At 38.5% G+C, this 25,124-nt stretch overlaps 2 protein-coding genes across 8 annotated transcripts in view; one reads left to right on the top strand and one right to left on the bottom strand.

The window, feature by feature from the left end:
• Positions 1–157: 157 nt before the first annotated feature.
• LOC134532903 (histone-lysine N-methyltransferase Set8) lies at positions 158–5,578 on the bottom strand. The gene is made up of 2 exons (XM_063369951.1): positions 5,319–5,578; positions 158–1,890 (listed from the first exon to the last, which is right to left on the bottom strand). The coding sequence occupies exon 2, from the start codon at positions 1,878–1,880 to the stop codon at positions 855–857; it is 1,026 nt and encodes a 341-aa protein (XP_063226021.1). The 5' UTR covers positions 1,881–1,890; positions 5,319–5,578; the 3' UTR covers positions 158–854.
• Positions 5,579–5,594: 16 nt separating this feature from the next.
• LOC134532899 (endoplasmic reticulum membrane-associated RNA degradation protein-like) overlaps positions 5,595–25,124 on the top strand; it is a 24,984-nt gene continuing 5,454 nt past the window's right edge. Inside the window, exons 1-6 of one of the 7 annotated variants that reach the window (XM_063369939.1) lie at positions 5,595–5,805; positions 8,662–8,862; positions 9,136–9,398; positions 9,481–9,570; positions 10,305–10,657; positions 11,666–12,643. In XM_063369939.1, the coding sequence (XP_063226009.1) occupies positions 8,685–8,862; positions 9,136–9,398; positions 9,481–9,570; positions 10,305–10,657; positions 11,666–12,643 (1,862 nt within the window). In that variant the 5' untranslated portion in view covers positions 5,595–5,805; positions 8,662–8,684. The other 6 variants (XM_063369938.1, XM_063369941.1, XM_063369945.1 and 3 more) reach the window with 6 other exon arrangements.

Raw genomic sequence — 25,124 nt, 5'->3', positions numbered from 1 at the left:
TTAAGTCTTTCTATGACTACTACTTGGTCCCTGACTCCCTGCCCCTTCTCACTCTACTGCAGGGACTTACGATGGACTTTGCTTTTATTGCTCTGAACGATAGCCAGTGTATTAAAAAATAAGATGTCAATATTACTTTTGGTAAGAAAAATAAAAGTTCATATCATATGGGTTTTACTGTGCACTTAAAAAAATATGATCTAACTTAACAATTTAAAATACATTAATGTTGAATTTTAAACACAACAAATTAAGTTAGTATAAAAAATACAAATTTAAATACTATTACCGGTGGCAACTCATGTTTTCTTACCATAAATACTCATATCAAAACATTAATTAAAAAGACTGTGCAACTATAGCTAGTTGTGTGAGTGGTTTCATTTGCCATATTGAAATAAGATAAAAACTACCACATAATATAACAGAATGCACTAAACACAAAACAAAAATAATAGCACTTTAAGTCTTGCTTAAGAGTTGACAAAGTAATTTTACCAACTTTTTAAAACTCTTTTTAAATACATTTCAGTGTTATTTCACATGTTTGAACTGCTTATTATATTGATTTGTACTAAAGTAACTGCAAACAATTTGCACAGGTCCAAACTTATCTCATGCAAACCAACTTTAAGAACCAAATCTACTACAAGTGAAATTTATCACTAAAACCAACTTCCAAAACACAACAAAGCATTCTAAACATGGAAAAATCACACAATTGTTTCCAATAATTCTTCTGTCTGTGAGCAGTGAGAAAAATTTATCAGCAGCTAATAAATCAAATTTTTATAAAATGGTCACAAAAAATATCTGAACACAAAACGTATATTTTTCATTTTTTTCTACTAAAGCTATGTAGCTAACCATGGATGGTACCGTAAAGATTCTTTGGATCTGTCACCATAGTCATACACAATTTCTTTTCCTGGCATAATATTGTCTTTAGCAACCAGAACTAAATGTGGACAATCATTCAGAACCACCACCCTCGGTACTAAATTTCCATTTCGACTGTGATTTACTAGACGACCAAATCTTCCAGTTTCTGCAGTTGCATCGACACAGTACTGTACATTGTGGTGCTGGAAGTAGTACATGTAGCAGCCTGTATTCTCGTCTCGAGAATACTTCTGTTCCCTTATCTTCGCTTCGCTCATGTCAATCAGTTCACCGGCATATTCTACGACAAACTCTCCCTTGATAAAAGGCCGGGTGGCAACGATACCACGCCCTTTCTGTTGAAAGTAACAAATTTCAAGACCGTTCTCTTGTTTAGACAGTATAGCTTCTTCTAATGAATGCTGCTGTTCTTTCAACATAGTCGTCTTGGTTTTGCGAACACTACGCCGTACAGCAAAGAAATCTGTTACCTTACGGTTTGATAGTGGCTTAGAAACGGAATTAACTTTCAAAGCAGGCTTTGGATGGGAATCTAGTTTGCTCCCAACGTAATTTTCATGAGGTGCATCGGAAGAATGTTGCTGCTTCACCTTTTTAGGCGATGATTCAACATCAATCTGAGAAAGAACTCGTGATGATAAAACTTCAAGACTTGGATCACACAACTGAATTTTATGAGGTGTTCTGACTTCTTTTCCATCTAAAAGGGACTCTTGCCTCAAAGTATCATTAATACTTTCCAAATTCAATAACTTACGTTTACTGGCTGGTTTATTCTTCCCTCTAACTGGCACTGAGTTTTGTAAGTTCTCCACCTCTTCAAGTTCTGAAGAAGTGTATGAATCAAAATATTTAGTGATTGTATTTTTGTTACTACTAAGGTTTGATAAAACTCCTTTACTAGTATTTTCTGTTGCAACACACAAACTTTTATTTTTTAATCTCTCAGATCTTGTACTTCTTTTTACTCTTCCCATCTTCAGTAAGCTGAAACCAAGAGAGAAAATTTATTATAACTCAAATGTTTATTATATAACTAAAATAGGTACTACGTCTTTATTTACATTTGTTTGCTAGAGCACAAATGTTCACCAAGTAACATTTGTAGCAAAAGTAGGCCCATAATGTACTCAGAGACTAAACGTTTGTATTAAACAAAATACGTGAACAATGATTGTTCTGTATCATGTATCCAAGTTTATCCCTTGATCCTGATGGCATAATTATGTATATATTGATTCTGTGGTACATGAAGCTTGCTGTTTTAATTTAGTATGTAAAAAGATCCTATCCAAACAAAAACTTGAATATTGCAATACAAATAAATTAGGGTACATCTTATTGGAATTTTTTTCTTTTGTATTCAACTTACAATCATAATTCATTGTTCTACCACAAGTTTTTTGTTATGTCCAGTATCTTGGATGTACTAAATTAAACCAGCAAACATCTTGTACTACAAGATCAATGTATACAGGTTCATGCCTTCGGGATCTAGGGATGAACTTGGATACATGATATGAAAGTTTTAACCCAATTATTTATATTATAACTGATCTGTGAGGGGATTATTCCTAACACAATTATCACTCTAAATTTATGGAGAAAAAGAATTTTGTGAAGTTTAGATGCATGTCTTAATTATATAATCTTTTAATTTAGTTTTTGGTTGCTGCTAATTTTCTTGAGTATACTTCTCAGATGAGTTTTTATATCCCCAGAATTATTTATTTTATAACTTAAGTAATTAGCTATGAGAGAGGTGCATAAAAACACAAAAAATTATGTTTTTCTTCCTTTTAACTGTGTGACATTTTTATAATTATTTTATAAAATACAGTATACCAATTTTCCAAGAAGTTTCTGTTTTAATGTTTGTTTAAGTACATTTAAAATTCCTACTAAAAATTCATGTCAATGGTTGTGGTTAGGTTAACTACATTAATAATGATTAAATTCATTAAGTATTAAATACTTTTATAAATGTAATATATAAGCTTCATTCCACAAAAATCAACAATACATTTTAATAATATTACCTTGAAAACATATAAACTATAACAAATAATTACCACTACAGTAGGCGGATCATATCTGGAAGCCTGAGTGGCCATTACGGCCAGGGCAAGCAGGCGCTTGCGAGGGGGTTGATCACGTGACCACGCATGCGCAGAGCGCTTGGGTTAGGCTCATACTATCGGACCAGAAAATATAAACCATTTTCTGTAGTTTCTGTGCAGGATTCAGCCAGATTGGACTGTCCTATTTTGTTTGCGCTTAGTCATCTGAATTCGCTACATTATGTGCTTTTGGTGTTGTGATTAATTTATATTAAACATGGTTTTACTGTAATTGGTCCGGACTTGAATACACTTTGTCTTATTGTTACTAGTGTTAATTTCGTCTTGTGAATACGTGTGTTATGAAACATTTTAGAGTGCGTGGCTAAATAAATTAATTTGTTGTGTGTTTTGTTATCACGATGCCACCGATATTATCGACGGTGAAGGGGAAGAAACTGCATTCGCAAGCCCGTGAAATAATTTATAATGTATTGTCATTCATGGAGAATGAAGCTAAAACTATGGAACCATCTATTCCAAAAGAAAAGGCACAGTTGAGGACCGCTGCAGCTACTGGCGTGTCTCGTAGCGCAGTGCAGAGAATTAAAGTAGAAGCAAAAACATTGAGCATCGGAGAAGGATGTTCTTTCGTTACACCTGATAAAAAGAGACAGAAGACATGTAATATGACCTAGATAATTTTGACCAAGCAGTACTTCGCAGAACTGCATATAATTTTTATGTAACTGAAAAATGTGTCCCCACAGTGGAAAAAATACGAATAAAACTGCAACAGGACATTAATTTCCAAGGTTGCAATGCAACTTTACGGAAAATTTTAAAAAATTTTGGTTTTCGGTGGCGAAAAACTAAGTCGCAACGTCTCATTTTGATTGAAAAGTCTGATATACGACAGAAGCGAATCGAGTATTTGAGAAATATACGACATTTCAGAAACGAAAATCGTAATATTGTGTACATGGACGAGTCTTATGTTTTGTCGTCCAATGTGCAACAGAAATCCTGGAGTGATGACTCGACCCACGGCCTGTTGACACCTGTTTCTAAAGGACAAAGACTAATAATGGTTCATGCTGGCGGTGAAAATGGTTTTGTCCCTAATGCTTTAGTGATGTGGAAATCTCAACAGGCTACAGGAGACTACCATCACAACATGAATCAACAAAACTACGAAAAGTCGGTAAAAGAAAAACTTATACCCAATATTCCTGCTAATACTGTTGTTCTAGACAATGCACCGTATCACAACGTCAAAATAAATAAGTCGCCAACATCTAACTCGACTAAACACGACATGCAACAGTGGTTGCGAGAGCATGGTATTCCTTTTGCAGATGACATGCTCAAGCCAACACTTTATGCAATTATTAAGCAGCATAAGCCGAAGCAAACACTTTATTCAGTAGATGAAATTTTAAAATGTTACGGGCATACAACACTGCATTTGCCACCATATCACCCTGACTTAAATTCCATCAAAAATATATGGGCAAAAGTGAAAGGCAAAGTGGCATCGCACAATGTAACCTGTAATTTACGAGACGTAGAACAGCTCTGCGAAGAAACATTTAATAGCATGGGGGCAGACGACTGGAGACCATACTGCGAGCACGTGAAAAAACTTGAAAACGAGTACTACGACCGGGATGCACATTTCGACATAGAAATTGATCCCATTATTATTAACCTAGGAGGTGTGGACAGTGACAGCGGCAGTGGTAGTGGTGATGACGACTGTAATACGGGTTATTCAAGTGACGAAATGGAAGGCATCGCCCCATTACCAGCGAGCAGCGAATAAGTCAGGTGAGAAGTCAATGTTTTTAGTTACAATATAGACTCGATGGTTGCCTCCCCACCTTGTTCCCTCCCTCCTTTGTCGCACCCCCACTACTGTAAATCTGTGACGTGTACCAAGTTTCTAGATATCCTGCGGCTACTTTACTTCCAAGTATGAAGAAATATTAAAAACTCACCTTTGTAATGATTTGAAACTGCTCATAATATATATAAATATATAAGGATATAATTTTAAGAACATGCTACTAAAAATGTTACTAAATAAACATGCATTTTTGAATTATATTTAATTTATGCAACCCTCTCTAAGATAAATATCTTTATTTACAAATCTGCGACCCTAACCAAAACAGGGACTAATGAAACTGCATGTAAAAATTCCAAAATACCATTTTCATTTTAAAATTAATGCATTTAGGATTGTTCATAGCAATACTAGAAATACAGCAACTCAGCTTAAACAGTACTGCTCCGAATACTTGAGCAAAGACAATTAACTTAATACAATTTAGGAGATAAAGATATTTTTACCTAGACGTAAGGATGTTCCAAATCAAGTATATTCAAGACTTTAACTTGTTAGTAGTTTCGTTGACGAGGTCTGTAAAAGCTTCGAACACTAGAAAATAACATAAATACATAAATTTTAACTACAGGTGTTTAACAAACTCTTCGAAAACCCTGTACACCACTTGCATCCGCCATAATTCACATTTCACGTCGTTCCCACAAAAACACAACAAAAAATACTTAAACACAACACCAAAGACAACATATATATATATCCATTTTGTTATATCAGCACTGTTAACACCATGACGGAAATTAAAGAATGTGGTAATAATAAGACATTATTGAAAATAACTACTAAAATGTGAGTCAGCTAGCGTTTTTTCACATAGTTAAATTAAAAGGTTCTGGTAATGTTTTAACTAAAAGTGTTAATAGATAAATTAAATTTATGTTTTACTTAAACTCTGCAATAAGTGTTTACATGGTGGTGATTTAGCGATGCCAGGTACGCTCTTCCTACCACAGTGACCTATTATTGGTATATAACTTTGCCTTAAAGCAACCAATAAGAGTAGTCTAATTATTTTGAAATGTTATAAGAGGGTCAATGCCCCTAGCTGTTTATATTTATGAGAATTTGAAAATGTTGAGGTTAAAGTTATATATATCAAAAAGGGTATTTATATTTACAATCAACTAATGAAGTATAAATATATAATTTTTATACGTGTATATTTTAATTTGTGTAACCAGTTTGTATTGAATTTGAGCCTTTTTTTTTTTAGATGCATGCATTATTTGTGAATTGAAACATACTCTTAATTTGTCAACAAGTATCTTTGTGGAGGCCACCGTGTTGAGTGGTCAGATCACTCGCCTCCCACCAAGGTGATCCGGGTTAGATTTGCGGTGAATTTAAAATAAGTATTTTTTGCAAGTGGAAACATGGCAGACGTTGTTGTAAGCTGTTGGGTTTTTCAACACGATTATAACACGTCATTGTTCATTAAAGATAAGTCAGATCCGAATCCCAGATTCTATTCTGAAATACCAATACAATGGCAACAAAAACACTATAAAACTCCCAAACTGGATCACATTGGTGAATGCAAAAAGGGCACATGTGCAGACAGTTCTTAAAATAACAAACAAACCCAGGAGCGAGACGTACGATCATCGGTTTATATTTATTCCTCAGCTGCCGTGACGGGCTAGGTAAATGCATCGCTGAGGTTAAGACATACCTAGTTCAAATCAGGAACTAAACAAAAGATGTAATCAAAGATTGATTGGCGCAATGTAGACTTCTTTAAAATAATGTTAAGTGTGATAAATAAACTGATGAATAAAATATTCACTATTCAAATTCCAAAATTTCTGAATGTGAATCTCACACATACTTTCTACGCCTACCGCTAGAATTTGTTGCCTAAACATAAACGTTGCTTGCCATCATAAAACACAGGTAGCAGCTAGGGATGAGTGAAAAGGTTATTTTCCAATTCTAGTTAAGTATAGCAGTTATGTTTCCGATTGAATAACTGGTTATTTAGATGGTTAATGTTATCAGTTATTGGGTGTGAAGTTCTGTTTTTAATCATTCACTATTCCATTTGAAATATTACAGCCATCAAAATTAAGGCTTAATTTTAATGCTGGCATTGTATTTTTTTTTAATTCAAAAGAAAAATTTAGTTTGTTGCAGTTGCACATGTAACCAGAGGCGCAACAACTAAATTTCCAGGGGGGGGGGGGGCAACATACCTTTTTATAAAGAATCATCGATCCCCCCTATTGAAGCGGGGGTCCGGGGGTCCTCCCCCGGGAAAATGTGTAATTCAAGGTGGAAAATGGTGCTATTTAAGCAGTTTTATTATCTAAAAATTGATTACACAGCACTTTCTTTGCCCCCGTTTGCCCCCACGTCAAGGTTTCAGAGGGGGGGGGGGGGGGAAATACCCTTGCCCCCCCCCCCCCCCTTGTTGTTGCGCCCCTGCATGTAACTATACCTCTATAATTTGATCCCAGAACCTCATTTATTTTCATAATGCAAAATAATTTTTTTTTTAGAAATCAATAGCACCGTCTTGTTAAACAGAATTATATTTAGGTTTTAAAAAGGGGGAAAAAAAAAAAAAAATTACTGATATTCCTCAAAAGTAATACTATTCATATATTTATCACGCTTGGCATTTTTTTTAAAGAATTTTACGTTAAATTTTGTGAGTTTAGTAAACTAATATAAGTTTATTTGCAATGTGAGAACACATTAATTTTCTTGTTACTGAGGTTATATTTTTACACATCACTGACGAGTACTAAAACACTCGCTTACTTTTTTTTTGTATTTATATATGTATTTTCTATAACTGTTTGAAGTGGCAAAATTGTAAAGAAAGCCATTTTAATTGTAATCGGAATTGTACAATTGTAACTTGTTTACTTTGCTGTACCATTTTGTAAATTTCAATGTTATAAAAAATTGCTCAGTTTGAACAGTTAAATCTAAAACCTATCATAATAATTTATTTGTGTACCTTTTGATAGGGTGTACTCTTTATTAAGGTGTGGAACATTAAAAATGATAAATAAGCATGTCAATTCCTTGTTATTATTTTTGTAAACAATTTGAGGTGCTAGCCAGTTCCTTATCATAACAGAACTCTTATTTTCATCATTGCTTTAATAAATGTTGTTTATTGCACAGGAGCACACATGTGGTGCTTTTAGGCACACAATTGTGTTATGTTACACTCGCGATTGGGTTTTTACCCGGTGGCAAAGACTCCTCCCGTTTCTCACTCTCCCCCCTAAAATCGTCTCCTCAGATCCCTTGATCCTCTTACCCTCAGCATTCCTTCTTCCAGCCTGTTCCAATCCCTCCGTGTCCTCACAAGGAAGGCGTGACTTCCTCTTTCCGTTCACCGCCATTCCCTCAAGAGCTTCCACCTGTGATTTCTCCGTCCTCTATAACCACTTCTGTGCACCCTAGTTCTTTAATTTTGTTACTTTCTTAGTATGTCATTATTGCCAAAGTTATCGAAAAATGTAAAGGGGTTATATTTAAGGCCTATTGTTTATTTCCCGAGCAAATGGTTTATTTGCTCTTTTTTGTCAGTATTGTGCTATAAAATAACAGTAGTGAAAAAAGGGTATTTAACTAAACCATTTTACTAAATTCAATTTACATTTCTCTCTGTTGGCATTGTTGAAAGTTGAAAGGGAAGGTTGCTCAAATGATCAGCTGAAATGCACTTGACCTTCATAAACAAGATGCCTCTTCTGTTACGAAGTTCTTTTATGAAAACATCATCTTTTAGTAATTGGAGCATGGTAGATCAATTTTTGATCTTGATTTCAGTGATTGAAGTAATTTTTTGAACAATGGACACTGATAATGAAGTGCTGATGCCTACCAGTTTTTTGTCACCTTGCGTGATGACATTTTTGACAGATGGAGGAAGTTTTGATAACAGCAGTAATACATGTACTTCTCATTATGTTAACAAATGTGGTACATTTAACTGGGTAGAGATCCGAGGTTTGTTTGGAAACATTGAAGGTGGGTATCTATATCAATATATCAGTATTGCTTGTTGTTCCCTGCTTGTTATTTTATTTCTTTCTGCAACAAACTTGATGTTGGTCTCATTCAGTGAAATGAAGTGAGCAATGTATGATTGACAGTCAGTCCAATTTATGTATAAAATTATCGTTAAAAGTCTGCTGCATATCTCTTTATGCTTTGACCTTATGTTCCTTAACATGATTACTTTTGATAAAATTACGAATTTTTTTAAAACACAAAATGTGATGTGTATTTTGTTAATTGTAGATGACTTCGACATCCATATTCAGGACCATGAATGGTTTGTCACAACTGTCAGAAAGTTAATGCCATTGTTCATGGAAACGGTTCATTTACTGGAAGGAGGCGAACCAGACACTTTGAAACAATTGTGGAACTTATGTTCCTGGACAGGCAAGCAAGATGAAATCAAGCAACAGTATCAGCATCTATTCCCTCAACAAGAAGCAACTAGTGTGTTAGAAATGGTCTTGCTGATCACGGCTGTACTTGAGCATTCTTTGGGGAAAGTACGTACAGCTGAAATTGAGTTACATATCTTACTTTTTAGGTAAACAAGTGCGTTTAATGATGGTACATTTTTGTTAACAGATTTTCTTGCTGAAAGGGAGTAACATTCCTTTTCTGTTACGTGATTTGCTTTCCTCTCAAGAATTGAAGTCAACACTTGGTGTTGTTCCGGTGGGTTTGCTCACTAAATTTTCTCATTTGTTTGGCCTACTTGTATATTTTTAAAAGTTTTTTTTTTTTTTTAATTTTACATAAATGAGAAATTGTGCATATAATAGTACATGTTTATGACAGTAGATGCGAATACATGTATAATTCTCATTGTGTCATTGTTTAAGATGATTATTTGAAGATGCCCTCGTCCATACTGGTTTGTGAACTGTTTTGTGTGGGAATAATGTTAAAATAGTGGTAATGTTTTAAAACTTTTGCTGATTAGAGTAATGCCAAGAATGCCAAAATAGTTGTGAAAATGTGGTCACAGTTCAGTACTAGGAACATCTTTCACTGTATTTCCACAAAAAAAAAATTTCAAGAGGCAGAAACTGTTCAACTTTCCCAGTTAACAAAAACATTGCTATTACCAGCATTTTCTCAAAGCATCTTTACTTCTCTTACTAAGCTATGTTGGGCTATCAAGGAAGTGATGTTGCTCAATGCATGGGCTATTAACCTTTATTTTCGAATTGGGTATATCTTGTAATTTATAGGCAGCAAGCCTTGATGAAATATTTTAGATCACATTGTTTTAAGCCTTTCCGTATGTAATTTAGTAACATGAATTCCAATATAAAATTATTATCTATCACTTCATTATCATTGCCAATGGAAAGTAGGTATTCAGAATAAGTTGCAAAACATGCATGTAAATTGCATTTCTCAGCATCTGATAAACCTTTGTTCAGGTTGTGTTCATGCAGATCCTGTTTGGAACGCCGCAGGGTCTGAACCTTCGCAACCTGGTGTGGCATGGCTTCCCGAGCACAGGGGAGCTGGGACGCCACTTTGCGACGGTTTTGGTCGTGCTCACGGCATCCTTGGGGGAGGCACTGCAGAGAGAAGGTATCTGCATATTGAGTCTGCCGCTGAGGTCGCAGGTGGAAAATCTCCATCAGCTGGCTTCTGCCGTGGATGGGTGGTTTCCTGACCTGTCCGTCTATCACAAGGAAGCCAAGAATATGTTTAGGAACTGTCGTTTCATAGCACCAGTTCATAAAGAAACCTGGGATATTATACTGCAGCATTTTACTGAATCAAGGTATGTATATAAAAGTAAAGTACTGTCTGATAGGCACTGCCGTAGAGTTGCTGGCATTGTTACTAGTTACTATCCTATTTAATCAGGCTTCTGCTAAGCTTAACAAATTTCAAACTCAAACCAAGCAGTTATTTCAAAAATATAAATTTTATCAGTTTAAATTATTAAGAGAATTAATTTATCCGTTACCAGCATCAGACCAAATAGCTTTCTGACACTGTAACGGAGTAGTTAAAAATGTAGGATTACCAAGCGAAGAAGTGCACCGGAGCAATGCCATCTTTCTTTTTTTTAAAGCTTCAGAATATAACAGACTAATTATTTTACTAAATTTAAGCACTGATAATTCGAAAACCATATAATCCAGGCCCCTAATAATTGAGAGTTTACTGTACATCACCCATACCAACAGGAATATAAGAACCTAATAAGTATTTTTGAATAAGTTCCCACATGAGACATGTTCGTACTTATTAAGTCTATACTGCACACCATAATCTGCAAGCCTGAGCGCTACGAGGAAAGGACGTGTTGCTGTTGAATCCAGGAACACACACGGTTGTGAGGGTGCAGAGAGGGCAAAAACAAGTCATTTAGACACTGCCACGCTGTCTCGAGCGAAACAGAAAACTTTGACAGCAGTGACAAATTTCTTTTATGCGGAACTCTGGCTCGCAGATGTGTGACGTGCAGTATAGTTTGTACTTCCTTTGGGGAACTTCTTACAACATGACATGTTTTGGTTCTTTTAGATTGGTTATGAGGTGATTTAGCTGAAACAGGACCACTTGGTTTAAATTAAAAAAAAATGTTTGAATATAATTCTCTGTCTAATTAGTATACTTTTGAGTTCATTAATTGTGTTTTTAATTTTTGGTATATTTCTACTTTGCCCTAAAGGATTACTGGTTTGTACTTGGTATTTTATTGCAAATTGTTACAAATATATTTGACATCTGAGTTAATTTAGGCTCCAAAAGACTGAGCTGTGTAGTACTTTGATTTCAGGAATGGTGCGAGCCTAGCTCTGTTGCTCCCTCACATGGAGCAGTTATTGAGGTGTGTTTTCTGCTGGACAAACAGTTGCTCACAACGACTGCTCACCGCACAAACCTCAGAGTTTTACACAACGTTTGATGAAATCCTTGCAGAAACTATACCACGTGAAGACAAACACCAAACCAATGCCATCAGACAAGTGTTGGGAGATTGTGTGATTGAGATGTTACTGGATATGTTCACACTTCAGGCTGGGCCAAGAATACGAGACAAACTAAGCCATGGTGAATGTGAGTTTAAACAATTGCCAAAATGTTTGGTTAATCACATCATCTGTGTGTCATTAGCAGTCGTTTGTAAGTTGGATAAATTGCCTGACGAAACATCAAGTGCCAAACAAGTGGAACTGAGGGAAAAAATTGTAAAGGCAAGTGCATTGTATGTTTCTAAATTCCATCCCGTTTCTCTCCTAAAGAGGACCATTACCGATAACCTCAACGTGTTGGAAGCTTGGAGGACCATACCACAACCTGATCCAAAGGAAGTTACATACCTCCAGTGGGATGAGTTTTTAAAAAGCAGTGATTCCTTTCTAGACTTAAGGAGTTGTTTGTTTAACAGAATATCATGTAGAGACATTAAAGACATCTCTCTTTGTGATATTCTGCATGATTTTGTGCAAGACATCAAGGTTGAAACTGTTTACCGACCCAAAAGTGAAACTACCTTTATTTCTTTGTTGAGAAGGATAGGTGATAATCTGACTGTATTGTGCAGCCAAGTTTGTTTTCTACTACAAGAAAAATACTGTAATTTCAACATGCACAAATTGAGATCCAGGCAAAGAAAAACATACCAACTGATTTTAAACACATGTCCTAGTTTGTATGTGGCTGTCCAGTGTGTGATAATGTTATTGGTACTACAGTTACTTAAAGTAAACACAATAGAGACACTGAGTATGTCACAATATTCTACATTATCAAGGTAAGTAAAAACATTAATTTTCTTATAAAAAAAACTTGAGTGTACACAAAAGTTGTGTGGTATGCTTTTTGAGTTCGTGAATTTTTGTGCTTTATGTTAGGTATTGGTAATGTCATGGAGCTTACAACATCTTCAGTTTTTGCGGGAATGCAAATGAAACTGTGATGCTAGATATAGTGTTAATCAGCTCTCAAGTTGAAGTGATGCTTCATCTGCAATGCAGTTCATCCGGCATGTGCTAACCTCCCCTTCCCCATCTTATGACATCAATTGTGCCTGCCCCCCCCCCCCCCCCCCTTTTCCTTCTGACATGTCTGCATAGGCGTGGAGGGGAGGCTTGAGGTAGTAAATACTGTTGCTTGGGCCAGTGCTCACTCTTTGTTGCAGCTCCTCTTTATTATGCTCATGTTCCGACACTCATGTGATTGTGCGACGGGAACCTCTGACTGGGCGTGGCTTCGATGTATGGAAAAACCTGAGATTTAGGCTAGTATGAACTTCACAATGCTCCAAAGAATCCATATTTGATCGTGGTTTTACCAGAAATTTATTATTTTGTACTACAGTGACCATAACATTGAGTCAATGGGCCATTAACAGTGATTGCTTATTTCATTACTAATTTATATTACCGTGTTTTCTCGCATAATCGTCGCACTCTTATTTTAGTGCGTCAAAATTTGGAAAATAAAATTTCTGCATAAAAATAGCATGATGTTTTTGGTCCAACCGCTGCAATACAGTCAGCTGATGTTTTTGGTCCGGCTGCTGCATTAGTCACCTGATGTTTTTGGTCCGGCAGCTGCATTACAGTCACCTGATGCTTTTGGTCCGGCCACTGCATTACAGTCACCTGATGTTTTTGGTCCTGCTGTTAGATTCCGAGCCCTTTGTATAGGTGGTAACACTGATCTTGCCAAGGTCGTAGGATGAAGCACTGGGCCGCAGCAGTGTGGTTGCAATAATGGGGAAATACAGTAATTACTGTGTAGGCTTCAAAATCAAAGTAATTCTTCATGCTGAACAACATGGAAAAAGAGATGCTGGCCGTGCATTTTCTGTTAGTGAAAAATTAGTGCGAGATTGGAGGAAACAAAAAACAGAACTAAGTGAAACCAATGTAGGGCGGAAAGCTTTTCGTGGGCCGAAACGTGGGGGATTTCCCGAAGTCGATGCAAGCATGCTGGAATATGTGCATGAACTCAGAAATAATGGTTTCGCTATATCGTATGACATGATTCAGGTGAAGGCCCGGGAAATAGCAAGACAAAAAAAATATTCCAAACAATAGGTTCAAGGCATCGTTAGGCTGGGTTGTGCGTTTCATGCAGCGCAATAATTTGAGTGTACGTAGGAGAACTTTGTGTCAAAAGCTTCCTGCAGATTACACCAACAAAATTGTGAGATTCCACAAATTCATAATCCGAAAGCGTGAAGAAACAGCATACATGCTTTCCCAAATTGGCAATGCGGACCAGACATCTGTCTATTTTGATATGCCGAGGAACACTACAGTATGTGAGAAAAATGCAGAAAGAGTTTTAATAAGAACAATGGGAAATGAGAAGATGCGATGCACGGTAATGCTGGCGATAACAGCTGACGGAAGGAAATTACCACCATACGTTATTTTTAAGCGTAAAACTTTGCCAAAGGGATTAGTATTTCCTCGTGGAATACGAGTACGTGTACAAGAAAAAGGATGGATGGATGAAAAGTTTATGTTGGATTGGGTGAAAAGTGTGTGGAACAATCGTCCTGGAGCGTTATTGAAACGTCTGTCTTTGCTCATGTTGGACAGTTTCCGAGGTCATCTTGTGGAGTCGGTTAAGAAAACAATCAAGGAAAGCAAAACTGAGCTGTTCATCATTTCAAGCGGCCTTATGTCAGTTTTACAGCCACTTGATGTGTGCGTAAATAAGCCTTTTAAAGACAATTTGCGACGGTATACTGTGCCGAATGGATGTCAAGTGGCAAACATGCACAAACTCCCACAGGAAGACTGAAAAGGTGCGAGTGGATAATGGCAAGCTGGAACACGATATCTTTTCAACTAGTCAAAAGCTTCAAGAAGACCGGTATCTCAAAATGCCATTGATGGAAGTGAAGATGATAACCTCTGGCTGCATGACGGTGACGATTCCGGCAACAACCTCCTCTGTCAAATACGGAAATAAATGATGCAGAGTAATTCTGGTAAGTTAAATTATTTAATTTACCGGTATATCGTTTGATTTTAACTACATATTGCGTTATTTTAAAAGTTTTGATTTCTCTCTTCCAGGTTGCAATGGAAAAATGACATGTGAATGACAGCAGATGCATTATTAAAGAGTTTTGTTAACAAGTTGTTAAATTAATAGTTAATTATACTGTTTGACATGCCTTTGTATTCTATGCTTTTTAATTGAACGTACAGTGGAATCTCGTTATTACAAGCACAAAATAATACGAGACCTTCGTTGTATTTACAGTTTTGTAATGCATCGTCAGTTTGACTACTTAAATCATACTAAATTAACCTGGTTATTACGAGTGCCTCCATGCTAGCCCTTCCGTAAGTACGAGTAAGTTACATCGCATCTTCAAACAAGAAAAAAAACAGCTAGTTGAAAGAAAAAAAAACGTTCATGATGTTGTGAGGGAACTTTTGAAGCTTAAAAGCCCCACTTGGGTTGTCAAATAGGTATGTGCGGGAACTTTCTAGTAGTTTAGGCCCCACACACACACTAAAACGTTGGGCTGAATAAAACTGTGTAATAAATTAAATTTCTTAATTGTGTGACTCTTCACTGGTAATGTCGGTATAAGGTAAGTCACAGTTAGGTGTTATTTGATTGATTTGGAACATACATAAATATACACTGGAGTGGGTAAAATTACAAATAACACAACACAACACTTTGAAAAAAAAATAAATATAGAATTATTTTATTCCAATGTAAAACTATTTCAAAAATTCAATCTTATTAATATATTTAATTATTATTCATATCCAAAACAACAACCTAATTTAACGGTGACATCATAGTAATTCAATAAAGGTTCAATTACCAGGAGTTATGTTGCGCACATTTAAATATTTTCAAAAGTCTTAATTCGGGTTCGTTGACACTACACAGTTTTTAATTAATGTTTTTAGGGAACTTAAATCAATTTTTACCTCGGCTAGATAGGTTCAAATAGTTCATCGGCAGAGCTCAGAGCCTCTCATCTGTAGGACCACTGAGTCTGTTAGTTAATGTGTAAATTCGTAAAATTTATGTCCAAGCATTATTTAGATTATCTATAAAGTCAATTTAATTCGTGAAATCAATGTTTATAATAAGTTTCGGCGACGATGTGACGTAAAAACGGGAGTTTCGTGATTCGTGCAGATTAGGGCACAAAAAATCTGGGCACTTTTGTTACTCACGTTAATCACTCCTATAATATTTATCTTTTTAGATAAATCCTATTTAAATGTTCTGAACTCCCTAATGGTTCATAATTATCATCCACTATCCGGGATGCCTGATGCTAGATAGCTAATTTTCAGGATTTAAAATCGCCGACGTCACGAAGTTGCCGCTCATTCAGCTGGCCATTGTAGAACTCTCTTTCTTACTAGTTTCCTCAAAATAACCAGTAAGACTCACTTTTAAATGGTGGCCCGTGATTGGCCAAAAGGACCGTTTCAGGTACATAATTTCTTACCGAAAACGTAAACTCCGAACGCAACAATTGCGCGGATAACAAAATTTCACTTAAAATTTAAATACATAAATATTAAAATAATAATTTACATTATAAAATTACGGCGTTAATTTTACCGTTTACAGTTTTCAAGTCCATTAGTCCTTAGAGGGGTATCAACAATACCTCGTTCAAATAGTCCGGTAAAAATCCAAAGAATCACTTTTTCATAGACATACATAACCAAATATTGCCGTTTCTGAAAATAAATAATATTATACATAGAGCAAACAAAAATAAAATAAATCGTAAATAATAATAATAATTAAACTGTCAAAACAAACATGTTGCAGTACAGATTTTGCCGCCCTTGTCAATTACATTGAACAGTGCTCTTTGACCTGTTCAAAACGGTGCAATGTGATTGGCACTTCCCTTTCTCCGTCGCACAATACACAACACTCTTCGTTGCCTAGCAACGCGCGCACCAAACGACAAACAAAAAAAACAACTTGAGAGAGACTACCTCTCCTCCTCGATTCGTTTTTTACCGTTGCGCGCCTGAAAATCGCGCCTTTTTAAACACTTGTTATCGGGTCGTCGCTGCTAACAGACCTGCGCGAAGAAGTTCACGGATTTTGCGGTGCAAAATCTTCGAAGGCTGGAACTGCTGCTGCTCTCCGACTGATTCTGCCTTGAGCCGCTCCTGTTGAGAAAGACTCGGGAGGACTTACTTACTGTGAGTATGATTCACTAAAGGGATTCGAAGGGGTGCAATGTACACGTGAGTCAACAATAGGACGTTCTCCAGGTCACGTCACGGCAGTGGGTCAACGTCCACCTGCGGTGATGACTGCATCCTTGCTGCGACTCCTCCTTCCTGCAGCGGACAGCGGCGTCGAGACGGCGCCTGTCCTCAAAACGACCAACAAACCTGGCCTGGTTCACCGCGCGTCGACGGGGTCTGGCGTGAGGCGATGATGCTGTACCAGACAGCACGGCATCTGGCACTGCAGCTGACGTCATCAACTGCTGATGAGGCAGCATCCAGCCGCCCTGCCTCACGACTACGCGCGAGACGGCGTCGTGGCGTCTGCGGTGCTGATTGCGTGGGGCGAGGTCACCACTTCCCACAAGGAAGCACTCGTCTATTCCCCTCACTGTTAGGTACACAATCGTTGCGAACCGCACTATGTCTAGCTCACTCTGGTGTAACCTTCGCACCTGACTTAAGTATAGGTGTCCGGGTCTTAATCGATAACTTAATCACTATGTGCGTACTTGTACTCTTGCAAATACAAGTGTCTGCAGGCAATACAACTTGTGTACTTGTCGCGGAACACTATGACGTCAACGTTAAAACAAAAATATCTTAAATTAACCTTAAAATTCCTAGCTTAACATATAACATTCACATTATTAACATCATTGTTAGAGAAAAAAAATAAATAAATACCATTAATTATTAAATCTCAATTCTTGCATAACAATGCATGGTTATCAATAAACAATAAATTCAATATTAGTACTTTGCTTGCTACTAACATATCACATTGTTAGTTTGTACTCGATTAATATGCATCAAAGTGCATTTGCTTGTTTGTGTTCTCATTTCATGAGATTTCATACATTTCACAAAAACATATCATTATAGCATATCATTATTGAATATTAAACATCACATGTTTTGCTTTTCATAATAACTTATTGATAGCTAACATAATTTATATTCATTACTCAATGTTTGTAACTTACATGTTTACATTTCATTATTAAAAATATTTGCATTTAACTATAGCATCTTTAGCTTGCTATTTACATTTGCATTTCATCACACTTGTTAACATTTCATCCAAGAATATATATCAGATCATGTACATACTGACAATTAATAGTTCATTGTTATGTTTACATAGTACATACTAGCAATTGATCATAAAATATAACATTTATATATAATTAGGTATATAATAACATTTACATAACATACCATTAACATTCCATTATGTTTACAGGTTGTACAATCAAAATTTCATAGTGTCTTTACACATTGTTTCCATTTTCTTCTCCTATACAGAGAAGTCGTTGGTTTATACAATTACCAACTTAGTAACTTTTCAATTTCAGTCTGCTGTGCTCAGCTCAACAGCTGTAGAGGCTTTATCTTCCTCTTCTCATCTTTCATTACTGTTGTTTTCATCCCGTAGCGGTCTCGCTGGGTTGAATAATGTTCACATTTCATTTCATCTTGGTTACTATCAGTAACATGAGTCTTGTAACCTACTGAGGCTCCTGGCTTCAGTGTAGCTAAGGTTCCTTTTACCAATCAGCTGTTTCACAAACATGCTGTATCAGGATAGCTTTCAACATATGGTATCACATGTTCAATATTTTTTTCATTTCTTTTTAAGAAAAACTTTCTTGCTTTTTTTTAATTTTAAAACTTCTGTTAGGCGAAGTTGCTTGTGGACACTTGTTTGCCGGAGTACATTCACTTCTCGCGACAAAGGGCTTAGATCCTGAGTTTTTCAGATCCACATGCTTCGCTATTCTTCACATCATTCGAAGAATACTACTCAACAACTATGACAGTGCTGCGAGTGAATAGTGTTGAGACGACGTAATTTTCTTGTATAGGGGCTTCTCCCAATAAATCCTTAAAAATCATCGATTCCAAATTTCAGTGTTTTCATTTCATAGAATATCAATGCCTTGACATCCAAAGTTTAATAAACTAAAAGTTTCAGCTAAATCTGATTGGATTTGTATGCGAAATGAGTGCATACTTTTCTAATCTGCATTCTGGTTAGAATGCAATCCTAAAGATCATTCTTTTCCCTAAATTCATCCCAGAAATGGTAAAAAAAATAGTGAAGTTTTAAAATCTTAGTGAGTTCTTCTATAAATATTAGAAAATTCAGTGATCTTCTATTTTTCATCATCAACATAACGACGCCTATTGGATTACTCAGCATCATCAATAAATCAAGGTAACCTGCATTATATTATTCTGCTTGTAGTTGCGAAGGGTTATGTGCTTTTAGAGATGCTTTGCATGCCAGTGTTTACTTATGTTTACACAGCAGGATGGGGTATCATACCACATAGTTACATCGACACTAAATAAGCTTAATTTCTTCTCGTTTGTTAGTACACAGTACATACAGCTTCACATAGGTATAGGCTAGTCTAGCGTTGTATATATATGTCTTCGTGACATTTGAGTTCATACTCATACGAGGAATTGTGCAAGCCAACTGATACATAAATACAATACACATTGTACACTGGTAGCTTCACAGGCTACAATAACATCTGTATGGGTGGCATTTCACTTCACCTCAAATACAGCAATATAACGGGAATTACACTTCCGCATAACCACAGGGTAAATATCTGCATAGGTGGCATTTTACTTCACCTTTACACAGAAACAAGCGGGAATTACACCTCCGCTTAACATTACAAATTACAGTGGCTGCACTACGCCTCACATGGCGTACTAGATCACATAATCACAGTGACATACACTTACTCCTCTGCACAGTTCAGATCCCTGGTCTGAAACTTACACTTAGACTGCTCTCAGCTGTTTATGGTACTAAACCTTGTATCATCACGAGGCATTCACAGCTTAGGTCGGTACTGCTTACATAGTAGTAGGGCTCTTGTATTCCCTTAACTGCGTTATATTATAACGGCCTACTGGTCGGCCTGTTGCTGGCTCTGCTAGTGCATAGCAATTCTCTTGTACTATGTCTGTGATGACATAAGGACCTTCAAATAACAAAAACAATTTCTTGGTTACATGTTCCCAGGCCTTGCTTACCGGAGTTGTTTTCTTCAGTACCTGGTCTCCAATTTTAAATTTTGCTAATTTTGATGCTGGTTTCCTCTTGCGTCTGATGTCAGCTTCTGCTGTCAACTTCCTCTTCACTAGAGCTTCTACCTCTTCTCCTGTAGGTAGTTTTTCCTCTTCATTAGGGGTGTGTTCACATCGGGGTAAATATTTCGGGTTGATCGCCACCGATCTATTCAGGCTCATGGCTTCTCCAGGGGTAACTCCAATAGAACCATGTACAGTATGGTTAATAACGCACTCTACATATGGCAACTTATCTCGCCATGATTGCTGCGAGTTATGGCATAGCGTACGTAAAAGACTCCCTATTGACTTCATGAGTCTTTCCACAGGGTTACTTTGTGGATGTCGTACACTGATAGTTGTAGGTATTGCACCTAATTTCCTGACTCCTGTTTGCCACAAATCACTGGTAAACTGGGTACCTCTGTCTGACAATACCACTTTAGGTAAACCAATTTCTTCAACGAAAGTTTTTAATTTTTGCATAACTGCTTTTGCAGTTGGGTTCACAATTGCATATAATTTGGTGAATTTTGTGAAAACATCTTGCATCACAAAAACATACTTAACACCTCCCTTTGACTGTGGTAGGGGGCCAAATAAATCAACTGATAATAATTTCAATGGTGCTGTTGGAATGATTGGCTGCAATTCTCCATGCAGGTGTTGTCCAGGTGGTTTCACCTTCTGACATAGGTCACAGGCACTTGTGACCTTACTTACATAGCGTGACATGTTAGGCCAATACACTTGCCTCTTTAATGCTTCAATGAGCTTCTTGCTCCCTACATGTCCCAAGGCTACATGTAGTTCCCAGGTGATTGGTTGCCTCAAATCAGCTGGTATCACTGGTTTCCAGTGATCTTCGAAAATGCCTCTCTTCCTTGACTGGGCAAACAAAACATTTTCTGCTGACAAACAAAAATGCTGGTGAATTTTATTATCAGCTGACTGCTTCTGCAGCTGGTTGATAGTGTTTTTGCAGTACTCATCTGCCTGTTGTTTACATTTTATATCCTTCAGGATATCTCGGAGTTTAGGGTTGGTTTTAAATATCTCTGTGGATACTGGTGCCACTAAAAATTCCTTCTGTCGTTTTGATGTAGATGGTGAACTTTCTTGTAGTTCATGCAGGCGACTTAGGTAATCTGCAGTGGTGTTGGCAGATCCCTTGATATGATGTATCTGAATATCATATTCCTGCAGTAGCAAAAACCATCTCGTAAGGCGGCTACCAAATAACTTGCCTGCCTTAAGGCATGTTAACGCCTGGTGATCTGTTAACAATTTCACTGTTTCTCCAAGTAGCAGATCCCTGTACTTCTGGAGTGCCCATATAATGGCCAGAGCCTCTCGCTCTGTAACAGTGTAATTTCTCTCCGCTTTGTTGAGAGTACGACTAGCCATTGCTACAGTCTTTTCAACTCCATTTTCCTCCTGTGCAAGCTTACATCCTAGGGCTGTGTCAGAGGCATCTGTGTATAACAGAAATTCCTTCCCTTGGGTTGGATGGTAGATGACGTGTTCAGTCAGGAACAAGTTTTTCAGGCTGAGGAAGGCTTGCTCGTGCTCTTCACTCCACATCCATGCCTGACCCTTCTTCAATAGGCTGAACAGCGGAACTGCACACTGTGCAACTTGGTTGGAGTATATCCTGTAAAAACCAATTACTCCAAGAAACGCTCTCAGCTGTTTCACGTTCCTCGGTGTAGGAAACTCCTGAATGTTCTGCAGCTTGTCTGGGGCTGTCTTAATGCCTTCAGGTGTGAGGATGTGTCCTAGAAAGGGTAATTCCTCCCTGCAGAATACAGATTTTCTAATTTTCACAGTCATGCCTGCCTCTTGCAGTTTGTGCAATACAGTGGCAACATGCTGCATGTGCTCTTCAAAATTTGATGATGTTATTAATATGTCATCGACATACGCTCTTGCAAATCCCTGACACTCGGGTCCTAAGGTTGCGTCTAGACATCTCGTAAAGTCAGCCACTGCGTTACACAGTCCAAATGGCATAACTGTAAATACATACTGTTGATTCCTGAACAGAAATGATGTATATTGGCAGGAATTAGGTTCTAATGGTATCTGCCAATAGCCTGACGACAGATCCATGGTTGTGAGGTACTTCACACCTTGATACAATCTTAAAATTTCTGCCATTTGTATGGGACTTTCCCTGTCCTTGACTGTAATTTTGTTGAGCTCCCTAGCATCGAGACACAGTCTTACTGTCCCGTCTCGTTTACTCACACAAACAATGGGGTTAGCATAGGGGCTTGCTTCTCTCCTGATTACATTCCAATCAATCATAAGTTGTAGGTAGGCTGTGGCTTCCTGAACGTACTTCACCGGAATGGGATAGCATTTGCGGTGGTACGGTGCCTCCTCATTAATTTTAATTTTCGCTTGGTAGAATCTGTTTCTGCCTGGCTTGTCAGAAAATACTGACTGAAAATTGGCCAGTACACCAAACAGTTGTTGCAGCTGACTGGGTGATACACTCTTCACCTCCTGTAGTGACTGTCTTATGTCTTCAAGTGATGCCTGAAGTTGCTCACTTGCTTGTGCATTGTATATGTGCCTGTGCATAGGTTCACTGTACAATATTCCCACAAAACTTTCCCTCACATGCCACTTGCCTGTGAGTGTGACTGGAGTTTCACAGTCATTTGAATGAATTTTACATAGTTTAAAATCTATCACTACACCAAATTGTGATAGAAAGTCGGTGCCTATTATTAGCGGTTTTGCTAGGCCTTTCACAACTAGTGCAGTCATGTCTTTCGGTCTGCCTAGGCCGTGTACTGTTATCAGTACCTGTCTGTTTACAATAGGGCTTGCCCTTGATGTCACTCCAATTATCTTGAGTGCTGGTACTGGTATCTTGGGTAGTATGATGCCCTGATGCTCGAGGTAGTTCACCAACTCCTCACTGATACACGTGACTTCAGCGCCACTGTCAATTAATGCATCCACATTGCATTCTTCAATTTTTAATGTCACATGTGGACAAACTGTACAAACTTGATGAACCCTGTTTTCATCATTTTTCATTATAGAGAAAGTCTCTTTCACTTTCTCTTAGCATAACAGTGCATATAAATTTATCGTAACTGATGCAGCTGTAGATTGGAGATTTATCGTTATGTACCCCTGAGCCTGAATAGTGGGTTTCTGTTCGGGGCGATCCAACTGAAACCCGTTCTAGTTTAACGTGCCCTGGTTGGCACGTCCACCTGGAACACGTTGTTGTTGTTCGTTGTGGTTCCAATTACTGGGTCCTGCGACGCTGGACACTGCAGCCTTGAACTCGGCTGCTACCGGGTTCACTTCCCCTCTCTGGTAGTATGCAGCTTGATGTCCTGGATGCTGCGCCTGAAATGGTGGCGGAAACGTTGCGTTCTGGTAGCGTTTGTTTCCAGAGAACTGGCTATTCTGGGCATTGCCGCCATGATTCTCTGTCGTCTGGGGGGAATAATGGTGGGGTGGCATTCGGGTTTCTTCGTGCCGGCCCTGGTATCGAGGTTCTTCCGTCTTGCGGTACTTCCTCGCGTACTCTCTCTCGTCTTCAGACGAGGATCTTGGGCGTCGGTCACGGGACTCCCTGGGAAGCCGTACTTCAGGCGAGTAGGAGCGACGGCGGTTGTCGTTGCGGTCGTCCTTCCTCTTGCGCTGGTACATCTCTTCATCACTATGGTAGTTCCTCGCGTTTGACCACCATGTCTTCCTCTTGTTGTAGGGGCCTTTGCGTTGGCTCGCAGCGTAACGGCCATACGAGCTTTGCTCTCTGCCCTTGGGTTGCCACGTCATAGTGTGGACAGCTGCTTGACGGTTGTCCCTTGGCTTGTTGTCCCTGTTTTGCCAGTAATTATTCAGGGGTGGCTGGCGGTTTTGCTGAGGCACCCTCTCGTGGTCCTCCTTAGGTGCTGGCGTCCTGTCCATTTTCTCCAGCTTGTCGTAGTTCAGGAGCCTCTCCCTGAACTCTGTGACGTCTCGGTACGTCAGGCCGGACAACTGCTTTTGGTAGCGCAGCGGCAACTGAGTGAGTATTGCCGCTACGAACTCCTCGTCCGTCATGGGCAAGTCGAGGTATCTAGTTTTTTCAAACATTGTTGAGAGGTGGGCTTCCAGCGTTGTGCCCTTCCTGGGGTCATACCTCTCAGTATGGAGCTGGGCACGCAGATTGCTCTGAATCCGCAGACTCCAATACTGCTGGCGGAACATGGCCTGGAAGTGATTGTAGCTACTGGTGGTTGCACTCAGCATTTCCCACCAGTAGAAAGCCTGCCCTTTCAACGCACTGTTGAGGCACTTTAGTACCTCAGCCTCGCTGAGATTGAACGTGGCCGCATATTCCTCAAAACGTTTCAGGAACCGTATAGGGTTCTCGGTAACCCTTCCTGAAAACGTGGGCATGGCCTCTGCCCAATGCTTGGCCGGGTGGTGGATCAGAGTAGCAGGGTCCATACTCGACGTGTTTACAAACGTCCTGCTACTTGGCCGATGAGTGATGGGTGTGACACGTGACGGTTCCTGGGGCTGGTGCTCAGTGTAGCACTCGGTGCCGCCCTGTCGTTTGCCTGCGGTGGGCAGTGTGGGAACAGCGGGTCCATGGCACTCGCTTGCCTGGGCCTGGCCTATACTACCAGCTGATCCAGCTGTAGGGCTCGGTTGAACAGACAGATTTTCAAACCTGTCCCTCAGCGTAGCTGTGGCCACCTCGATGTCACCAAGCCTACTCTCCAGGTGCTGGATGTGCTCGCGCACCTCTTCCCTGGCATTGGCCTGCCCTCGATGCTCGTTGGCCATCATGTTTCTTAGGGAAGTGACATGGGACGCCAACCCATCTACCCTGCGGTTGTACTGGGAGACCTGTTCGGCTATCTGTTGGATCTCCTCGTGTTGTTGTGCGAGTCTAACCTCGATGCTATGCTCGAGATT

The sequence above is a fragment of the Bacillus rossius genome, chromosome 6 (assembly GCF_032445375.1).
Source record: "Bacillus rossius redtenbacheri isolate Brsri chromosome 6, Brsri_v3, whole genome shotgun sequence".
NCBI lineage: Eukaryota > Metazoa > Arthropoda > Insecta > Phasmatodea > Bacillidae > Bacillus > Bacillus rossius.
This window is presented reverse-complemented; position numbering and strand designations above follow the sequence as displayed.

Coding starts and splice junctions, on each gene's coding strand:
- LOC134532903 (XM_063369951.1), bottom strand. CDS start 1,880: ATGGGAAGAGTAAAAAGAAGTACAAGATCTGAGAGATTAAAAAATAAA.